The sequence below is a fragment of the Rhinoraja longicauda genome, chromosome 20 (genome assembly GCF_053455715.1).
Source record: "Rhinoraja longicauda isolate Sanriku21f chromosome 20, sRhiLon1.1, whole genome shotgun sequence".
Lineage (NCBI taxonomy): Eukaryota > Metazoa > Chordata > Chondrichthyes > Rajiformes > Arhynchobatidae > Rhinoraja > Rhinoraja longicauda.
The window spans coordinates 14,113,707-14,129,098 of record NC_135972.1 but is presented as its reverse complement, the minus strand read 5'-3'; the positions used below and the strand labels follow the sequence as shown (position 1 = coordinate 14,129,098).

Below are 15,392 nucleotides of genomic sequence, written 5' to 3'. Positions count from 1 at the left end.
TCGGCAGTCTTTTTTATTACATTGTGTTGGGCCACTGTGGATGCCACCTTGATTTCACTTTGTGATTAAGTCATTTAATCAGGCAACATCATTAAACTGTAATAAAAAAATCCCTCCTTCTGATTCTGGTGAATGACCTTCAGTCAGTATCTGAATCCATCTTTACCCTCACCAGATTCCAATAGACGTGTTCCATCCATTTGAGTGAACAAGGTGAAACTGTTCATAATATTTTCCTCTTCTTTTAATATACTTTTCAATCTCTTTCTCTTGCAGATCTTCTGGCTCACTGGATCCACAATAGAGATCCTCCTGGCCTACCTAATAGTTCCCACACTTGGCTGGCGATGGCTGGTGCGTATTTCCACCTTGCCGAGCATCATTCTGCTGGTGGTATTCAAGGTGAGTTGAAGAAAGCCTTCTACTTTCTGGATAGAGTGTCAGCACCTAGCAACCCTTTGATGTCCTGGAATCATACAGTGTGGAACCAGGCCCTCCGGCACAACTTGCCTATGCTGACAAACATGTCCCATCTACGCTAGTCCCACATGCCTGCATTTGGCCCATATCCCTCCAAGCCTATCCTATCCATGTACCTGGCTAAATGATTCTTGAACATTGCGATAGTACCTGCCTCAACTACCTCCTCCAGCAGCTTGTTCCATTTACCCATTACCCTCTGTGTGCAAATGTTACCCCTCAGGTTCCTATTAAATCTTCCCCCCCCCCTCCCCTTAAACCTATGTCCTCTGGTTCTCGATTCCCCTTTTCTGGGCAAGAGACTCTGCGTTTACCCTATCTATTCCACTCATGATTTAATACGCAAGACCACTCCTCATTCTTCTACGCTCCACAGAATAAAGTTTTAGCCTGCTCAACCCCTCTCTCTATAGCTCAGGTGCTCGAGCCCGGCAACATTCTCGTAAATCTTTGCACCCTTTCCAGCTTGACAACATCTTTCCTATAACACGTTGACCAAAACCAAACACAATACTCTAAATGTGGCCTCACCAATGTCTTATGTAACTGCAACATGACCTCCCAACATCTATACTCAATACCCTGACTGACGATGGCCAGTGTGGCGAAAGTTTAAAAAAATACAACGGTAGGAAGAGCCAACGTCAAAGGACCAAAGAACGGCGTCGCTTTGAACAATTGGCCGCCACAAGCCAGATATCCCTGTAGTAACTTTCCTGATACCTTCTGCTTAAAGCCCAAAAGGTCAGAAGGACCGTGAGTCCCAGCTTTCACGGTCCGTATTCGTACTGAAAATTAAGATCAAGATCGTTTCTAGTTTACCATCCAAAGCAACTTTTGGGGCTCTTTTACATGAAGTACAAAAAGTTAGCATGCGGTTCGAGCAATTTACTTGGAAAGCAAATGGAAAGTTGGCCTTTATCACAAGAAAGATCAGAGTGCAAATGTTCGGGAAGTCTTGCTCAACTGTACTTGACATTGATGAGCCTACACCTTGACCTCTGCATACAAATTTAGTATTGGTCATGTGAACCATTGTCATGTGTACCAAGATGTTTAAGAAGTGATATACTATTTGATGCAGTTCGAATGGATTCACCAGGTTGATTCCTGGGTTGAAGGGTTGCTTTTTGCAGAAAGTTTGAGCAAGGCTTTGCCTTACCTGTTTGAACAGGTTTCCCCTCATGAGGCAATTTAGAATCCAAGGGCGTGATTTTATAATATGTTATTTATTTAAGGTGGAGCTCAAGGGAATTTCTTCTTTGATGATTGCGAATCTTTAGGAATGTTTACCCACTAGAGATTTGTAGTCAGACTCATTGAATATCTCCAAGCCAAGGTCGGCAGATCTTCCAGCATCCAGTTGTCAAGTTCCCCAAGAATCTTCTGTACTTCAAAAATATCACTTACAGCATATCTTGCTGGTAAGCTCCAATGGAGGGTAACATGGTGGTTCAGCGGTAGAGTTGCTGCCTTACAGCACCAGAGACCCGAGTACGATCCTGACTACAGGTGCTGGCTGTACGGAGTTTACTCATTCCCCTTGTGACCACACGGGTTCTCTCCGGGTGCTCCGGTTTCCTCCCACACTCCAAAGACGCACAGGGTTTGGAGGTTAATTGGCTTTGGTACGTTGTAAATTTGTCCCTGGGGTGTAGGTTAGTGTACTGATTGATCGCTGGTCGGCGCGGACTCGATGGGCTGAATGGCCTGTGTCCGCGCTGTATCTCTAAAGTCTAAAATAGGTGTAGGAGAGTTAGGCACTAAGAAAAACTGGGAAGAAACTGGAGAAACGATCAAAGATCAGTTCAGCAACGATCTTATTGAAAGATGGGTCTGAGGGGCCAGAGGACCTGTTCCAGCTCTTATTTCTTATATTTTTAATTACGTGCTGCAAAGTTTGAAACAGTGAAGTGGCACAGCTGGGTGTACAACCCATGTCAGTCAGCCGTGAATACAATAAATAGAAGCAAGGTAGGCCATCTGACCCTTTGTACCTGATTCATCATTCAATAAGACTTTGGCATGTCTTTTAATTCAAGCTACTTTTCCTCAATAACGCCATATCCTTTGATTCTATCCATTTTTTATCGTGTAATATGATCTCCTTGAATAGAGAAATCAAGATATTTACTACCCTGGTGTCCTCTAGTCCCAGTAACACCTTTATGAATCTTTAATGCAACTCTTTTCATTGCCTTGACTATCATCTAACTCATCGGAGGTCAAGGACTGAACAATGGGCTTTCAAACAGCGTTTAATGGTATTTTCTGTTTGCAGCAGATCTGAGTTTGGGGAAGCTCTGTTCTGCACGGACTTTTAAATGTCAATTGCACCACTTGGGCTAAGACATAGACGAAAACATTCATTTGAAAGACGTTCCCATGTGTGCATGGATGGACGTGACGAGAAAACTTAAGCAAGCGAAAAATATCCAGCAAACTATTTGAGTACCTGCCAGGGAAGGCATGTCCTTTGGATAGTTTGGAAACTTCTGGTGTTTGCTTAAAAAACTGGTGATTCACCAAACGATCTGAATTACAGTATGTCCAGTTCACAGAACAAAGGGTGTGTGTTTGCAATTCTGGGTGTTGAGTTTCCCTGATGATTCTGTTGGAAATGTAATAGGATAATCTGCTGTAACAGAAGAAGGGAGAGACGTGAATCAAATAAAGTGTCCCTTTTACCAAACATTCCAGCATTTTGTCGAATCGGTGATGAAGAAGCAAATGCTTTGGTGCGTTTGTAGCCACCTAACCTTGAGTAGGAACTAATTAGCTGTATCCTGGCTGTGGTACGGAGGATCGCAGACTGCAGTACAGGTGACTCTCCCTGCCCTGTAGTTCCATTACAGCTTGCATCAACAACTGCACCTTTTTGTCTGGCTCTTTGGACAGAAACGTAACCCTGTTGAGTGCGTGAGTTGGAAGCTGTGTTGGCACTGATGCGTTGAAATTGACAGTGTAAGGAAAAGTTGCAGCCAAGCCACAGACTTCCACAGTTAACCCACTGCAATAGGCTGCATGCAGGACACGCACTTCAGGCACAAAGGTTTTTCCAATCTCAAGGTCTGATCTCATGCTCAAGGTCCTGGTCTGAAGAAGGGTTTTGATCCGAAACCTATTCCTTTTTCCCCAGCGATGCTGCCTGACCGCTCAGCTACTCCAGCATTTTGTGTCTATCTTTTCCAATCTCAATATGTTTGTCTTTCATTCTGAATGATAATCGCAGTTTGTAACTTCAGTCAAGTTCAAAAACTTACTTAAGTAGTTAAATAGTACTTAAGAGTTTACTTAACTTCAGCATAGAGTTGCTGCCTTACTGTGCCAGGGACCCGGGTTCGATCCTGACTATGGGTGCTTGTCTGTGTGGAGTTTGCACGTTCTCCCCGTGACATGTGTAGGTTTTCTCTGGGATCTCCAGTTCCTTCCCACATTTCAAAAACGTACAGGTTTGTAGGCTAATTGGCTTGGTATAACTGTAAATTGTCCCTAGTGTGTTTTGGATAGTGTTAGCGTGCGGGGATCGCTGGTCGGCGTGGACTCACAGGGCTGAAGAGTCTGTTTCCGCGCTGTATCTCTAAACTGAAAACTAAACTAAATGGCGCTAATTTTGCAAACATTACAGTTCTGTTTTCAGAAGTTGCTGGTGATTGGATGTGAATGGAGTTTCCTTTAGGACTGTAGATGAACACAAAGTGCTGATGTAACTCTACTCTGCTCTACTCTAACTGACGTAACTGCAGCATCTCTGGAGGAAAAGGAATGGTGGCATTTCGGGTCAGGACCCTTCTTCAGACCGACCCGAATGGTCACCCCCTCCTTTCTCTCCAGAGATGCTGCCTGACCTGCTGAATTACGCCAGAGCTTTGTGTCTATCTTTGGTATAAACCAGCATCCGCAGTTCTTTGTTTACCCTTGGAACAGGCCAGTTCTGATACAAGCCAGAAAGGTCTGGTGCTTTTTAACTTGTCACATTTTGGGATTCAGAGAGGATTGTGACAAACAGCAGGTGGCCCAGAAGCAAAGTTGCTCTCTGCATGCCTACACCTGTGCTGCAGGGAAGGGTCCAAGGCGGGGAAGTGCTGGGGCCCACAGCATGCACAGGTAGTGGGTAGATTCCTAGTATGTCTGAGTCCCAGTTTCCCTTTAGGCTCACAAGAGGAATTCTTACCTCATGACCCCAGGAGTCCTTCTGACTACTGATCACCATTCACTAAATTTGCCACCAATAATATTTGCCACCAACACTATTGACGTTGCCAGGACTCGAGGCCTGAGCTATCGAGAGAGGTTGAGCAGGCTGGGGCTCTATTCCTTGGAGAGGATAAGGGATGATCTTATAGAAGTATGCGGGGAGTATAAGGAGTCAGCCATTTAGGACTGAGATGAGGAAAAACCTTTTCATCCAGAGAGTTGTGAATCTGTGGAATTCTCTGCCACAGAAGGCAGTGGAGGCCAATTCACTGGATGTTTTCAAGAGAGGGTTAGATATTGCGCTTAGGGCTAACAGAATCAAGGGATATGGGGAGAAAGCAGGAACGGATACTGATTTTGGATGATCTACCATTATCATATTGAATGGCAGTGCTGGCTCAAAGGGCTGAATGGCCTGCTCCTGCACCTATTTTCTATGTTTCTATACAAAATCATGAGAGGAATAGATTGGGTAGACGCACAGTCTCTTGCTCACCGTAGGGGAATCAAGAACCAGATGACATCGGTTTAAGTTGAGGGGGGGAAAGATATAATAGGAACCTGAGGGGTAACTTTTTCACACAAAGGTTGGTAGGTGTATGGAACGAGCTGCTGGAGGTGGTAGTTGAGGCAAAGTTTACTATCTCAAAGTTTAAGAAACATTTGGACAGGTACATGGATAGGATAGGTTTAGAGGGAAATGGGCCAAACGCAGGCAGGTGGGACTAGTGTAGATCGGACATGTTGGCCGATGTGGGCAAGTTGGGCCAAAGGGCCTGTTGCCACACTGTATGGCTCTATAACTCTATAAATGAACCATTGCTCAACTGGGTGATCGCCCAGGCCAAGGCAGACTGAGCGTAAGTGTTCAGCGAAACGATCGCCAAATCTACGCTTGTTCTCGCCGATATATGGGAGCCCACACCAGGAGCACTGAACCTTGTACTTTTGTACGGAAACTTGTGCTGCCAGTTTTATTCGAGTACTCTTATGGTGGTAGCTGTCGCCCTGGAACTGCTAGAAACTGGCTCTCGTACCATTGCAGACTTGTGAATAGTCCTATTGTCCTGAAATGCTAAATTACTTTCAACGACATGTCTTTGAATGAGGCTACTCATAATGGACTGTCTCCTACTGGCCACAGGCCCAGAATGTCTTTCCCTCCGGGACACTCCACCCTGGTCTAGTTCTCTGGCCAGCTTGTAACTTTGCTTTACAGGTTTGTTTCTGTAATCCACACCATCTGCCTCAGTATCTCACTGCTGTCATGATACACTACCTGCTTCACCTGCTGACCCGTGGTGAAATGGACACAGGCCAAGCAGCTTACTGTCAGACGTCAGGATAATTATCACTGAGAATGTACCATTCTCAAAATATGCCTTCAGTAGATTCTTTATATCTGACGGTATGTGCCCTGTACGTCATCATACTTGTGCATTTGACAAGAAACTTGACCCTTTTAAAAATATTACCCATTCTTATTGCAAACTCACACCAAGGGATAAATGGCTCCCATTCGCTATAATGCTGTTTCATACAGCCCTTGCCTTTGCTTTAGGTCTGTGGGTGCTGGGAAAGCAAAGCTAGAGATCGTGAATCCCATTAGAAGGTGGTGCACAGATCCTTCGTGGGGGCCTCCACACTCTGTCATGTCATTGTCATGTTGGATGCTTTAAGGAAGTGGACTTCTTTCCAAAGCCTTGGGAAGTGGTGCTCTTTGTACTCAAAAGGCTTTGGTGGTTCACTGGTTAAATTACTAGAGTAGCAGTAACAATGCTGGCACATTGATCCAGAGACCTGAGTTCAAATCCTATCATGGCAGCTGTGGAATTTAAATCAAAGTAATTAATTAAAATGTTGAACTTGAGGCAACCACGAGCGAACTGAACTAAACTAAACTGGCTCCCCCTCAGCAATGCATTGATCAGCCTCAATTATGGGCCTCTTCTTCCTGTCAGCCAGGAAGGTGAAGTTGCTATGGACCCTCTCAGACCACCGTGACAACCTATGAGAAATCACTGAACCTAGAGACAACCTTGACTGGAGAAGGGTCTCAACCCGTAATGTCACCTATTCCTTTTCTCCAGAGATACTGTCTGATCTTGAGACACCTACACAGACAACCTTGACTGGTCTGTTATACTTTTTCCAGCTCGACAGCCAATTGCAAATTTGTCCACCAAAAGTATTTTTTGCTCTTGTTAGTGGAGTTAACATTTTGAGTCACGGATACCATCATCTCATCCACGCGGCTGTAGGTACGGGTGTAAATAATATGTTAATAATTATTTAATCCTTCACGTTTGTGTCGTCAGACTCCCCTTCACTCACAGCAACCTGTCCCCTAGAGTTTCAGAACATTAAGAACCAGCCTTTGTTTGTTCAGAGCAAACAACACCACCAATCGAAGGTAGACACAAAAAGCTGGAGTAACTCAGCGGGACAGGCAGCATCTCTGGAGAGCAGGAAAAATGTTCCCAATTTTGGGGGAGTCCAGAACCAGGGGCCACAGTCTAAGAATAAAGGGGGAGGCCATTTAAAACTGAGATGAGAAAAAACTTTTTAACCCGGAGAGTTGTGAATTTGCGGGATTCTCTGTCACAGAGGGCAGTGGAGGCCAATTCACTGGATGAATTTAAGAGAGAGTTAAATAGAGCTCTTGGGGCTAGCGGAATCAAGGGGTATGAGGAGAAGGCAGGCACGGGTTACTGATTGTGGATGATCAGCCATGATCTTAATGAATGGTGGTGCTGGCTCGAAGGGCCGAATGGCCTCCTCCTGCACCTGTTTTGCATGTTTCTATGAATGGGTGACGTTTCGGGTCGAGACCCTTCTTCAGACAATACCACTACATCCATGACCACGAGTCTGCCTGTAATCTCTGGATGAGCACAATCCATCCATCTCTCCATCAGAGGCAGAGATCAGACATTCCCTCAGGTTATGCCTGCACTCACAGCTCCTCCAGCATTGTTAAAAACATTTGTTGTATTCGTTGTTGAACATGGGATGTAATTTGACCCTGCATCCATTTGAACTGAAGAAGGGTCCTGACCCAAAACATCTTTTATCCATTCCCTGCCTGACCCACTACATCACTCCAGCACTTTGTGTTCAACATTTCAACTTGCTTCAGTTTATTCTTTCAGCCACTCACAAGTGTTTCTGGGGTCTACCAGCAAAACGATTTTGCAACCTAGAGGCTTGAGTTATGAGTTTAAACCCAACGAGGGTCCTCAGTGATTTAATTAAATTATAGAAATTCAGCATGGAAACAGGCCTTTCAACCCATCAGATTCATGCTGATCATAAACCACCCATTTAGGGTAATCTTACATTAATCCTTTTTTTAAATTCTTCCCACATTCCCATCAAGTCCCCCTTTATTCTACCACTCAACCAAACACTAGGGACAATTTACAGTGGATAATTAACTTATCAAACCACACGTTTTGAGGATGTGGGTGGAAATCGGAGCATCCTGAGGAAACCCATGCGGTAACAGGGAGAACGTGCAAACTCCACATAGATAGCACCTGAGGTCAAGACTGACCATGGGTCTCTGGAGCTGCCATTAAATAGCAACCATGAAGTTAATGAAGAAACCATCATTAAAACCAGAGACACAAGGAACAACTTGTGTCCTGACCTGAAATGTCACCTATCCATTATCATCAGACCCGCTGAGTTACTCCAGTACTTTGTGTCATTTTTTAATCAATGAAAACCCAACTAGTTCACTGTTGTGCTTTATGGAAAGAACACAAGAAAATTGGAGCAGGAGTAATGCACCTGGCCACTCAATCCTGTCCACCATTCAATATGATCATGGCTCACCTGCCCTCAGCCTCATCTCCTCCTCTGTGCCAGTTCCCCTTCAATTCCTTGATTTATCAAAACTTTATGTACTCCCTCTTTAAATATGTCTAATGATCTCGCCTCCACAAACCTCTGGGGTAGAGAATTTCCAGAGATTCACCGCACCGTGTGAGAAGCTCCTGGAGACCTTAGTTCTAAAATGACCGATGACTAATCGTCTAACTATGTTCTTTTTTGAGATTTTCCCACCACTGGAAACATCTTGACATTTACCTTGTGTAGGAAGGAACTACAGATGCTAGTTTAAACTGAAGATAGACAAAAAATTTTTGGAGTAACTCAGCGGGACAGGCAGCATCTCTGGAGAGAAGGAATGGGTGACGTTTGGGGTCGAGACGAATGAAAAAGGGTCTCGACCTGAAACGTCACCCATTCCTTCTCTCCAGAGATGCTGCCTGTCCCGCTGAGTTACTCCAGCTTTTTGTTGACATTTATTATGTCATGCCTTCTAAGGATCTTATAAGTTAAAGAATATAGAAATATGTCTTCCTGATTGTACTCATCTCCAGTCCCAAAGCAGCATGAGTAGCTCAGCAAGCTATTGATTTGAAGGGCAGTTAAGGATGAGCAGCAACTGTTGATCCATGCAACCCTGCACTCACTTCCAACCAAGTGTTCATGTTGAACTTTGACCTTTTTATTTCAGTGCATCCCAGAATCGGCACGTTATAGCGTTTCTGCAGGGAACACTCAGGATGCTAAGCAGACCCTGAATTACATTGCAAAGATGAACCGCTCCTGCCTCCCTCAAGGTACCTTGACAGAGACACAAACAGTAAGTCCAAAAATGTTCTTATCTTTAAAGAGGGTAAAATTCCCAGTATTACCATAATGACGCAAATCATTGGTCAGTTTCTTGAGTTCAGTTTTTGTCACGTGTACTGAGGTAGGTATAGTGAAAAGCTTTTGTTGCATGCTAACCATTGGGCGGAAAGACAATACATGATTACAATCGAGCCATCCACAGTGTACAGATACATGATAAACGGACTGAAAGAGTAGAACGATTGTAATGCGTGATTGCAGTTCCACTTCTGTGACCAGCACACAAAGAGTCGCCTGGGTTGGGCGCCATCTTGGCGGTCTCCCTGACATCATGTGTTGCGAAGGAATCAAATATTCATTCCTATTTTGTGAATGCTTTTTAGAATGCATCCAACATTGGTAGATCTCTATCCCCCGAGAAGGAAACATGCAAAACTTGATGTGGTTCTGAAAATCGAAGTAACTAATTGATGTGAGAGAAGGAACAGCAAATGCAAAAGAGCAAATGCAACTTAAGTTCAATACAAGAACATCAGAGAGCCAAAGCTAACTGGTCTAAATTGGTGAAGTCGTGCCAGGTTACAAATGATCACACCCCAAATAGTACTGGGCCAGCAATCCAACAGATTTCCCAATGGGGCATCTTCAAAGGAATTGCGTGTACAATAATATTTTCCTACCGTTAAATAGTTCAGAACTTTTCTGGCAAAGAGTTGAGACTATCTCCGTGAGACAAGCTGTCTTGGTGATGCAGACTTTTCTGTCACTTTTGGGTCACTTCTTCCAAGTAATTCAGAATTCTCATCCAGATCAATATTCATGCCTAGTCAAATCAAGTAAATGGATTTTCTAACCGTTACCTCTTTGCTGTTTGTGGCTGCATGTTGCATGGCACTTGGCTGCTAGTCAAACGTGCTTCAGCTCACTCTCTGCAAATTACTTTGAAGTAGCAACGTTGTGAACGGTTGCTATAGAAAATGCATCTGTCGCCATTAAAGTAACAGCTACAAGTGGTGGGTTAAGGGAGCAGATTATGAGTCAAAATGAACGAGGTTAGAGAGGCGAGTAAACGTTCAGTGGAAAGGAAGGACATTGCAAAGGTGTTTACAGTGGAAGAATGAGCTGCTCTTGCTACCTAACTCGATAACAATGTACCATGGAGAAGATAGAACACACGTTGTTGGAGTAACACCACGGGCCAGGCAGCATCTCTGGAGAAAAAGGATGGGTGATGTTTCGAACTACGGGATATAGAGGAGGCACGTGTGAGAACCTCGTCTGTGGATGGAAGAGGAAACCCCCGTTCCCTAAGGAACGAGGACATCTCAGATGTCCTGGTATGGAACACCTCATCTCAGGACCAGATGCAGCGGAGACAGAGAAAATGTGAGTCGGGGATAGAGTCATTGTAGGAGGCAGGGTGAGAAGACAGGCAGCAGTGGGAGTCGGTAGGTTTGTAATAGACGTCAGTCGATAGTCTATCTCCTGTGATGGAGACAGTGAGATCAAGAAAGGGCAGGGAGGTGTCGGAGATGGTCTAAGTGAAGGCTGAGAAGAAGATCTCACAAAGCATGGAATCACCTCTCAGCTGTCACTAAAGCTGGGGAATGCAAGAAGGTCTAATTGGCGGCACGGTAGCGCAGCGGTAGAGTTGCTGCTTTACAGCGAATGCAGCGCTGGAGACACAGGTTCGATCCTGACTACGGGTGCTGCACTGTAAGGAGTTTGTACGTTCTCCCCGTGACCTGCGTGGGTTTTCTCCGAGATCTTCGGTTTCCTCCCACACTCCAAAGACGTACAGGTATTTAGGTTAATTGGCTGGGTAAATGTAAAAATTGTCCCTAGTGGGTGTAGGATAGTGTTAATGTACGGGGATCACTGGGCGGCACGGACTTGGAGGGCCGAAAAGGCCTGTTTCCGGCTGTAGATATATGATATGATATGATAATACAGGCAATTGCTGCAGCAACTAACCATGGCAGGATAATGCTGGTTGTGCCTTAATATTGGAAACCAAAACTTTTTCCCAAATACTGTCTTGAATTTTTTTTTCTGTCTGTAGGCAAAGAGGGGAAGTATCTTTGACTTGGTAGATTCCGAATACAGACGCACATCTGTACAGTGCTGGTTCATATGGTAAATGTTATATACCTATAGAATTTAAAGTAATAGATAATTACACCATTACTAACAAATTGCAACATTCTATCCCCTTTCTCCCATATTTTCTCTTTTTAAAACTTCTTTGTATTGTTTTCTATTCTCCAATTGCCTTACCCCTTTACACCAATCTGGGAAATGAATACGGGCATTAGGACTTTATGCTACAGTTACACAAGATGTTAGCGAGGCTGCACTTGGGAGTATTGTGTTCAGTTTTGGTCACCCTGGCTTTAAATTGGAATGAGTGCAGAGAAGATTTGCGAGGATGTTGCCAGGACTCGAGGGGCTGAGCTACAGGGAGAGTTTGGGCAGGCTAGAACTTTATTCCTTGGAGCGCAGAAGATTGAAGGATAGTCCAATAGAGGTGCATAAAATCATGAAGGGAATAGATGGGGTATATGCACAGAGTGTTTTTCCCAAGGTAGAGGACTCAAGAACTAGAAGGCATAGGTTTAAGCTAACAGGGGAAAGATTTAATAGGAATGTGAGGGGTAACTTTTTGTCACAAAATATTTGTCACAGGAATCAGTCGGTTATCCTGTGTTGAGCATTTGTCGGTACTGGGCCTGTACTCGCTGGAGTTTAGAAGATGTCAAATGTCCTTGTTTCCACAATTCTGCCTCGCATGTATCAGACCTGCATTGATTGACTACTTTTGTTTAAAAGATCTTCTGAAGTAACATGTGATTTGCTAAAATTACCTGAGACATTGTTTGATATAATTAGTCTGCATGGTTCTTCTAGGTTGGGGACAGCGTTCGCTTATTATGGGCTCGTCCTAACCAGCTCGGAGCTCTTGGAAAACAACCCAGTCTGTGGCACTTCTACAAATGAGAATGGGCACAATTCACTGGAGTCCTGCCACTGCAAAATGTTTGAAGCCGCAGACTACCAGACCATGATCATCAGCACTTTAGGAGAATTCATGTGTAAGAATAGGCTCTTGGTTTACCAAATGTTTTTTTTTAAAGTTTAACTATTACTTACTGGTGATGGTGATGATGATGCTGGTTTTTATTGTCACATGTACTAGGTACAGTGAAATTCTTTGCTTTGCACACAATACACAAATTACACAAAGAGTGCAAGGCGCCGACAAAGTTAGAAAAGTATTCAACGTGGTCCCGATGGACCCTCTTTGTTCATGGCACCCCCTCCACACGCCAGGTCCCCCAACCCCCCCCCCACCACTCCGGGTCCCACTCATTGGTCTATCGACAGCCCCCCACCCCGTCTTCCGAACTTTGTGTTGAATTACATGCATGTTCAACGCTAAAGGACTGGTTGCTATACCTGATATTTTCAATACATAGAATATCATACTTGCGCAGATTTACCTGGCTGAAATAATAAGCCAAAAATCTAAGGACTTTGCATGAAATATTTGAAATAGGAGTGGTCAACAATGACAACAATTGACATTCCCATGCTAATGCATTCATCGAAATTCATTGCATGGTACACCGTTATCTTGTTGTGACTTCTGATTTTAAACTTGGAGTTACAAAAAATGTCTGGGTTTTCTAGTGAAGAAACTTGCTCTGCATTTGTGTATGCTTACATAGGTGTGCATGTAGAAATTGTACACACATATGTAGGTGTTCCTTATTGTGTGTTTGCAAATGTATACATACTTTTGTGCATACGTGTGCCTGCAAGCGTGTGTGTCGTATATTTATGCATGTTTGCTCGCCCTTGGAGTCATAGAGCTACACAGCACAGAACCAGGCCGTTCAGCCCATTTTGTCCATGCTGAGAAAGTTGGCATTCTGGGCTAGTCCCATGACCCTCTGGGCTAGTCCCATTTGGCCTATAACCCCCTAAACACTTCCGTTCGGCATAACTGTCCAAATATCTTCTGAATGTCGTAACTACGTTCCCTTCCGTAGCTTCCTCTGGCAGCTCATTCCAGGTATGGACTACTCTCGCAGTGAAAATGTTGCCCCTGGATTGGTTTATGAAAGAAAGTAAGGTATTCCAATCAATTTTTAAAAAAACTTCCCCTTGAATTCAAAAATATTCTTGGCCATTGCCACAATAAACAAAATAAATTTGTCTGATATTCAACATTTATTAATGGATAATTGACTCACACAATGGCAGCAATTCGGCCCATTGTCTCCATACAAATCTATATATGAGCAATCCAGCTGTCCTACTCTCCCCAACTTTTTCCAAGGACATTGCAAATTCTTTCTTTTTACATACTTATTCAGCTCCTTTTGAACACCTCAAAATAATCTGTCTTTATTCCAGGCCCTAATACGTGTGTAAATGGTTTTATCCTTGTGGTTTTTTTTTTTTTTTTAATCTAGTTCATGATCTCTGCAAATGGCCACAATTTCCCTGGATCTGCTCAGCCTGTATCTTTGTTCTTTTAAACAGCAGAGTTTATGCCTCATGCACCCTTTCCATTGCGTAGGGAGAGGGCATCTGGTGATGCACTAACAGCCAAACTAAGGAACAACCTAAACTATGGGGCGGCAGAATGGCGCAACAGTAGAGTTGCTGCCTTAAAGCGCCAGAGACCGGTTTCGATCCTGACTACGGGTGCTGTCTGTATTGGTTTTCCTCCCACACTCCAAAGACGTACAGGTTTGAAGGTTAATTGGCTTTGGTAAAATTGTATATTGTCCCTCGAGTATAGGATGGTGCTAGTGTATGGGGTGATCGCTGGTCAGTACGGACTCGGTGTGCCGAAGGGCCTGTTTCCGCACTGTACCTCCAAAGCCAAAAGTCCACAGAAGCTTGCTTTTCTTCGTCCCACTCCCATGCAAACTCATCAGTGCAATTAACTCAAGTTATGCAGCACAGACATCCAAATGATTTCACATATTCGGATCTCAACATCAAAGCTAATACCACAGCACAGGAATAAGATCATGTTGCCCTTCCAGGCTGTGCAGACTCCTTAATTGTCGTGATAATTATCCTCTTTGACCCATTCCTCTCCGCAATTTCCTTTTAAATATTTTAAAGTATTTGTGACCCTTCTCATTAATAAGATGTTGGGTGTAGATTTTCAACTTGCCTCTCAGGTGTAAGTTTAGAAGCTGGTGCTGCGAACAGGAGCCCGGAATAAAAACCCACCCAATGTTTGTTGCCGTGGAGACAATGGGTGGCTCCTCTGCAATGCTTGCTTGAGGCCCAGCAGGTTGAAAACCTCAGACTCTTCCTTCACCGTGGTGGTCAGATTGGGGGCTCCACCTCCTGATAAACATTTGTCATCATTTTATGCCCTCTGTTTACTGTTTTACAAGGATGTTGCCAGGACTAGAAGGTCTGAGCTATAGGGAGAGGTTGAGCAGGCTGGGACTCTTCCTTGGTGCGCAGGAGGATGAGGGGTGATCTTAATGAGGTGTATAAAATCATGAGAGGAATAGATAGGGTAGAGTCTCTTGCCCAGAAAAAGTGAATCAAGGACCAGAGGACATAGGTTTAAGGTGAAGGGGAAAAGATTTAATAGGAATCTGAGGGGTAACTTTTTCATACAAAGGGTGCTGGGTGTATGGAACAAGCTGCCAGAGTAGGTAGTTGAGGCAGGGACTATCCCAGCATTTAAGAAACAGTTAGACAGATACATGGATAGGACTGGTTTGGAGGGACATGTGCAGCTGGTACATGTTGGCCAGTGTGGGAAAGTTGGACCGAAGGGCCTGTTTCCATACTGTATCACTCTATGACTAGGACCCGTTGATCAACATAAATATGTGTTTCTCAAATTGCCACATGAAAAAAAACGTTCATGGAATTTTGTACTTTAGAGATACAGCATGGAAACAGACCTTCAGCCCACACTAACACTGTCCTACACACTAAAGACAATTTACAATTTGCAGAAGCCAACTAACTTATAAACCCATACGTCTTTGGAGTGTGGGAGGAAACCGGAGCACCCGGAGAAA

General features: G+C 44.1%; 1 protein-coding gene across 3 annotated transcripts in view; it reads left to right on the top strand.

Moving 5' to 3' along the window:
* The window catches only part of svopl (SVOP-like), a 92,720-nt gene that overhangs the window by 59,156 nt on the left and 18,172 nt on the right, over window positions 1-15,392 (top strand). For all 3 annotated transcript variants that reach the window (XM_078416988.1, XM_078416986.1, XM_078416987.1), the window contains 4 exons: window positions 277-402; window positions 9,206-9,334; window positions 11,387-11,460; window positions 12,232-12,416. In XM_078416988.1, coding sequence (XP_078273114.1) covers window positions 277-402; window positions 9,206-9,334; window positions 11,387-11,460; window positions 12,232-12,416 — 514 coding nt within the window. The remainder of the gene's footprint in view (window positions 1-276; window positions 403-9,205; window positions 9,335-11,386; window positions 11,461-12,231; window positions 12,417-15,392) is intronic.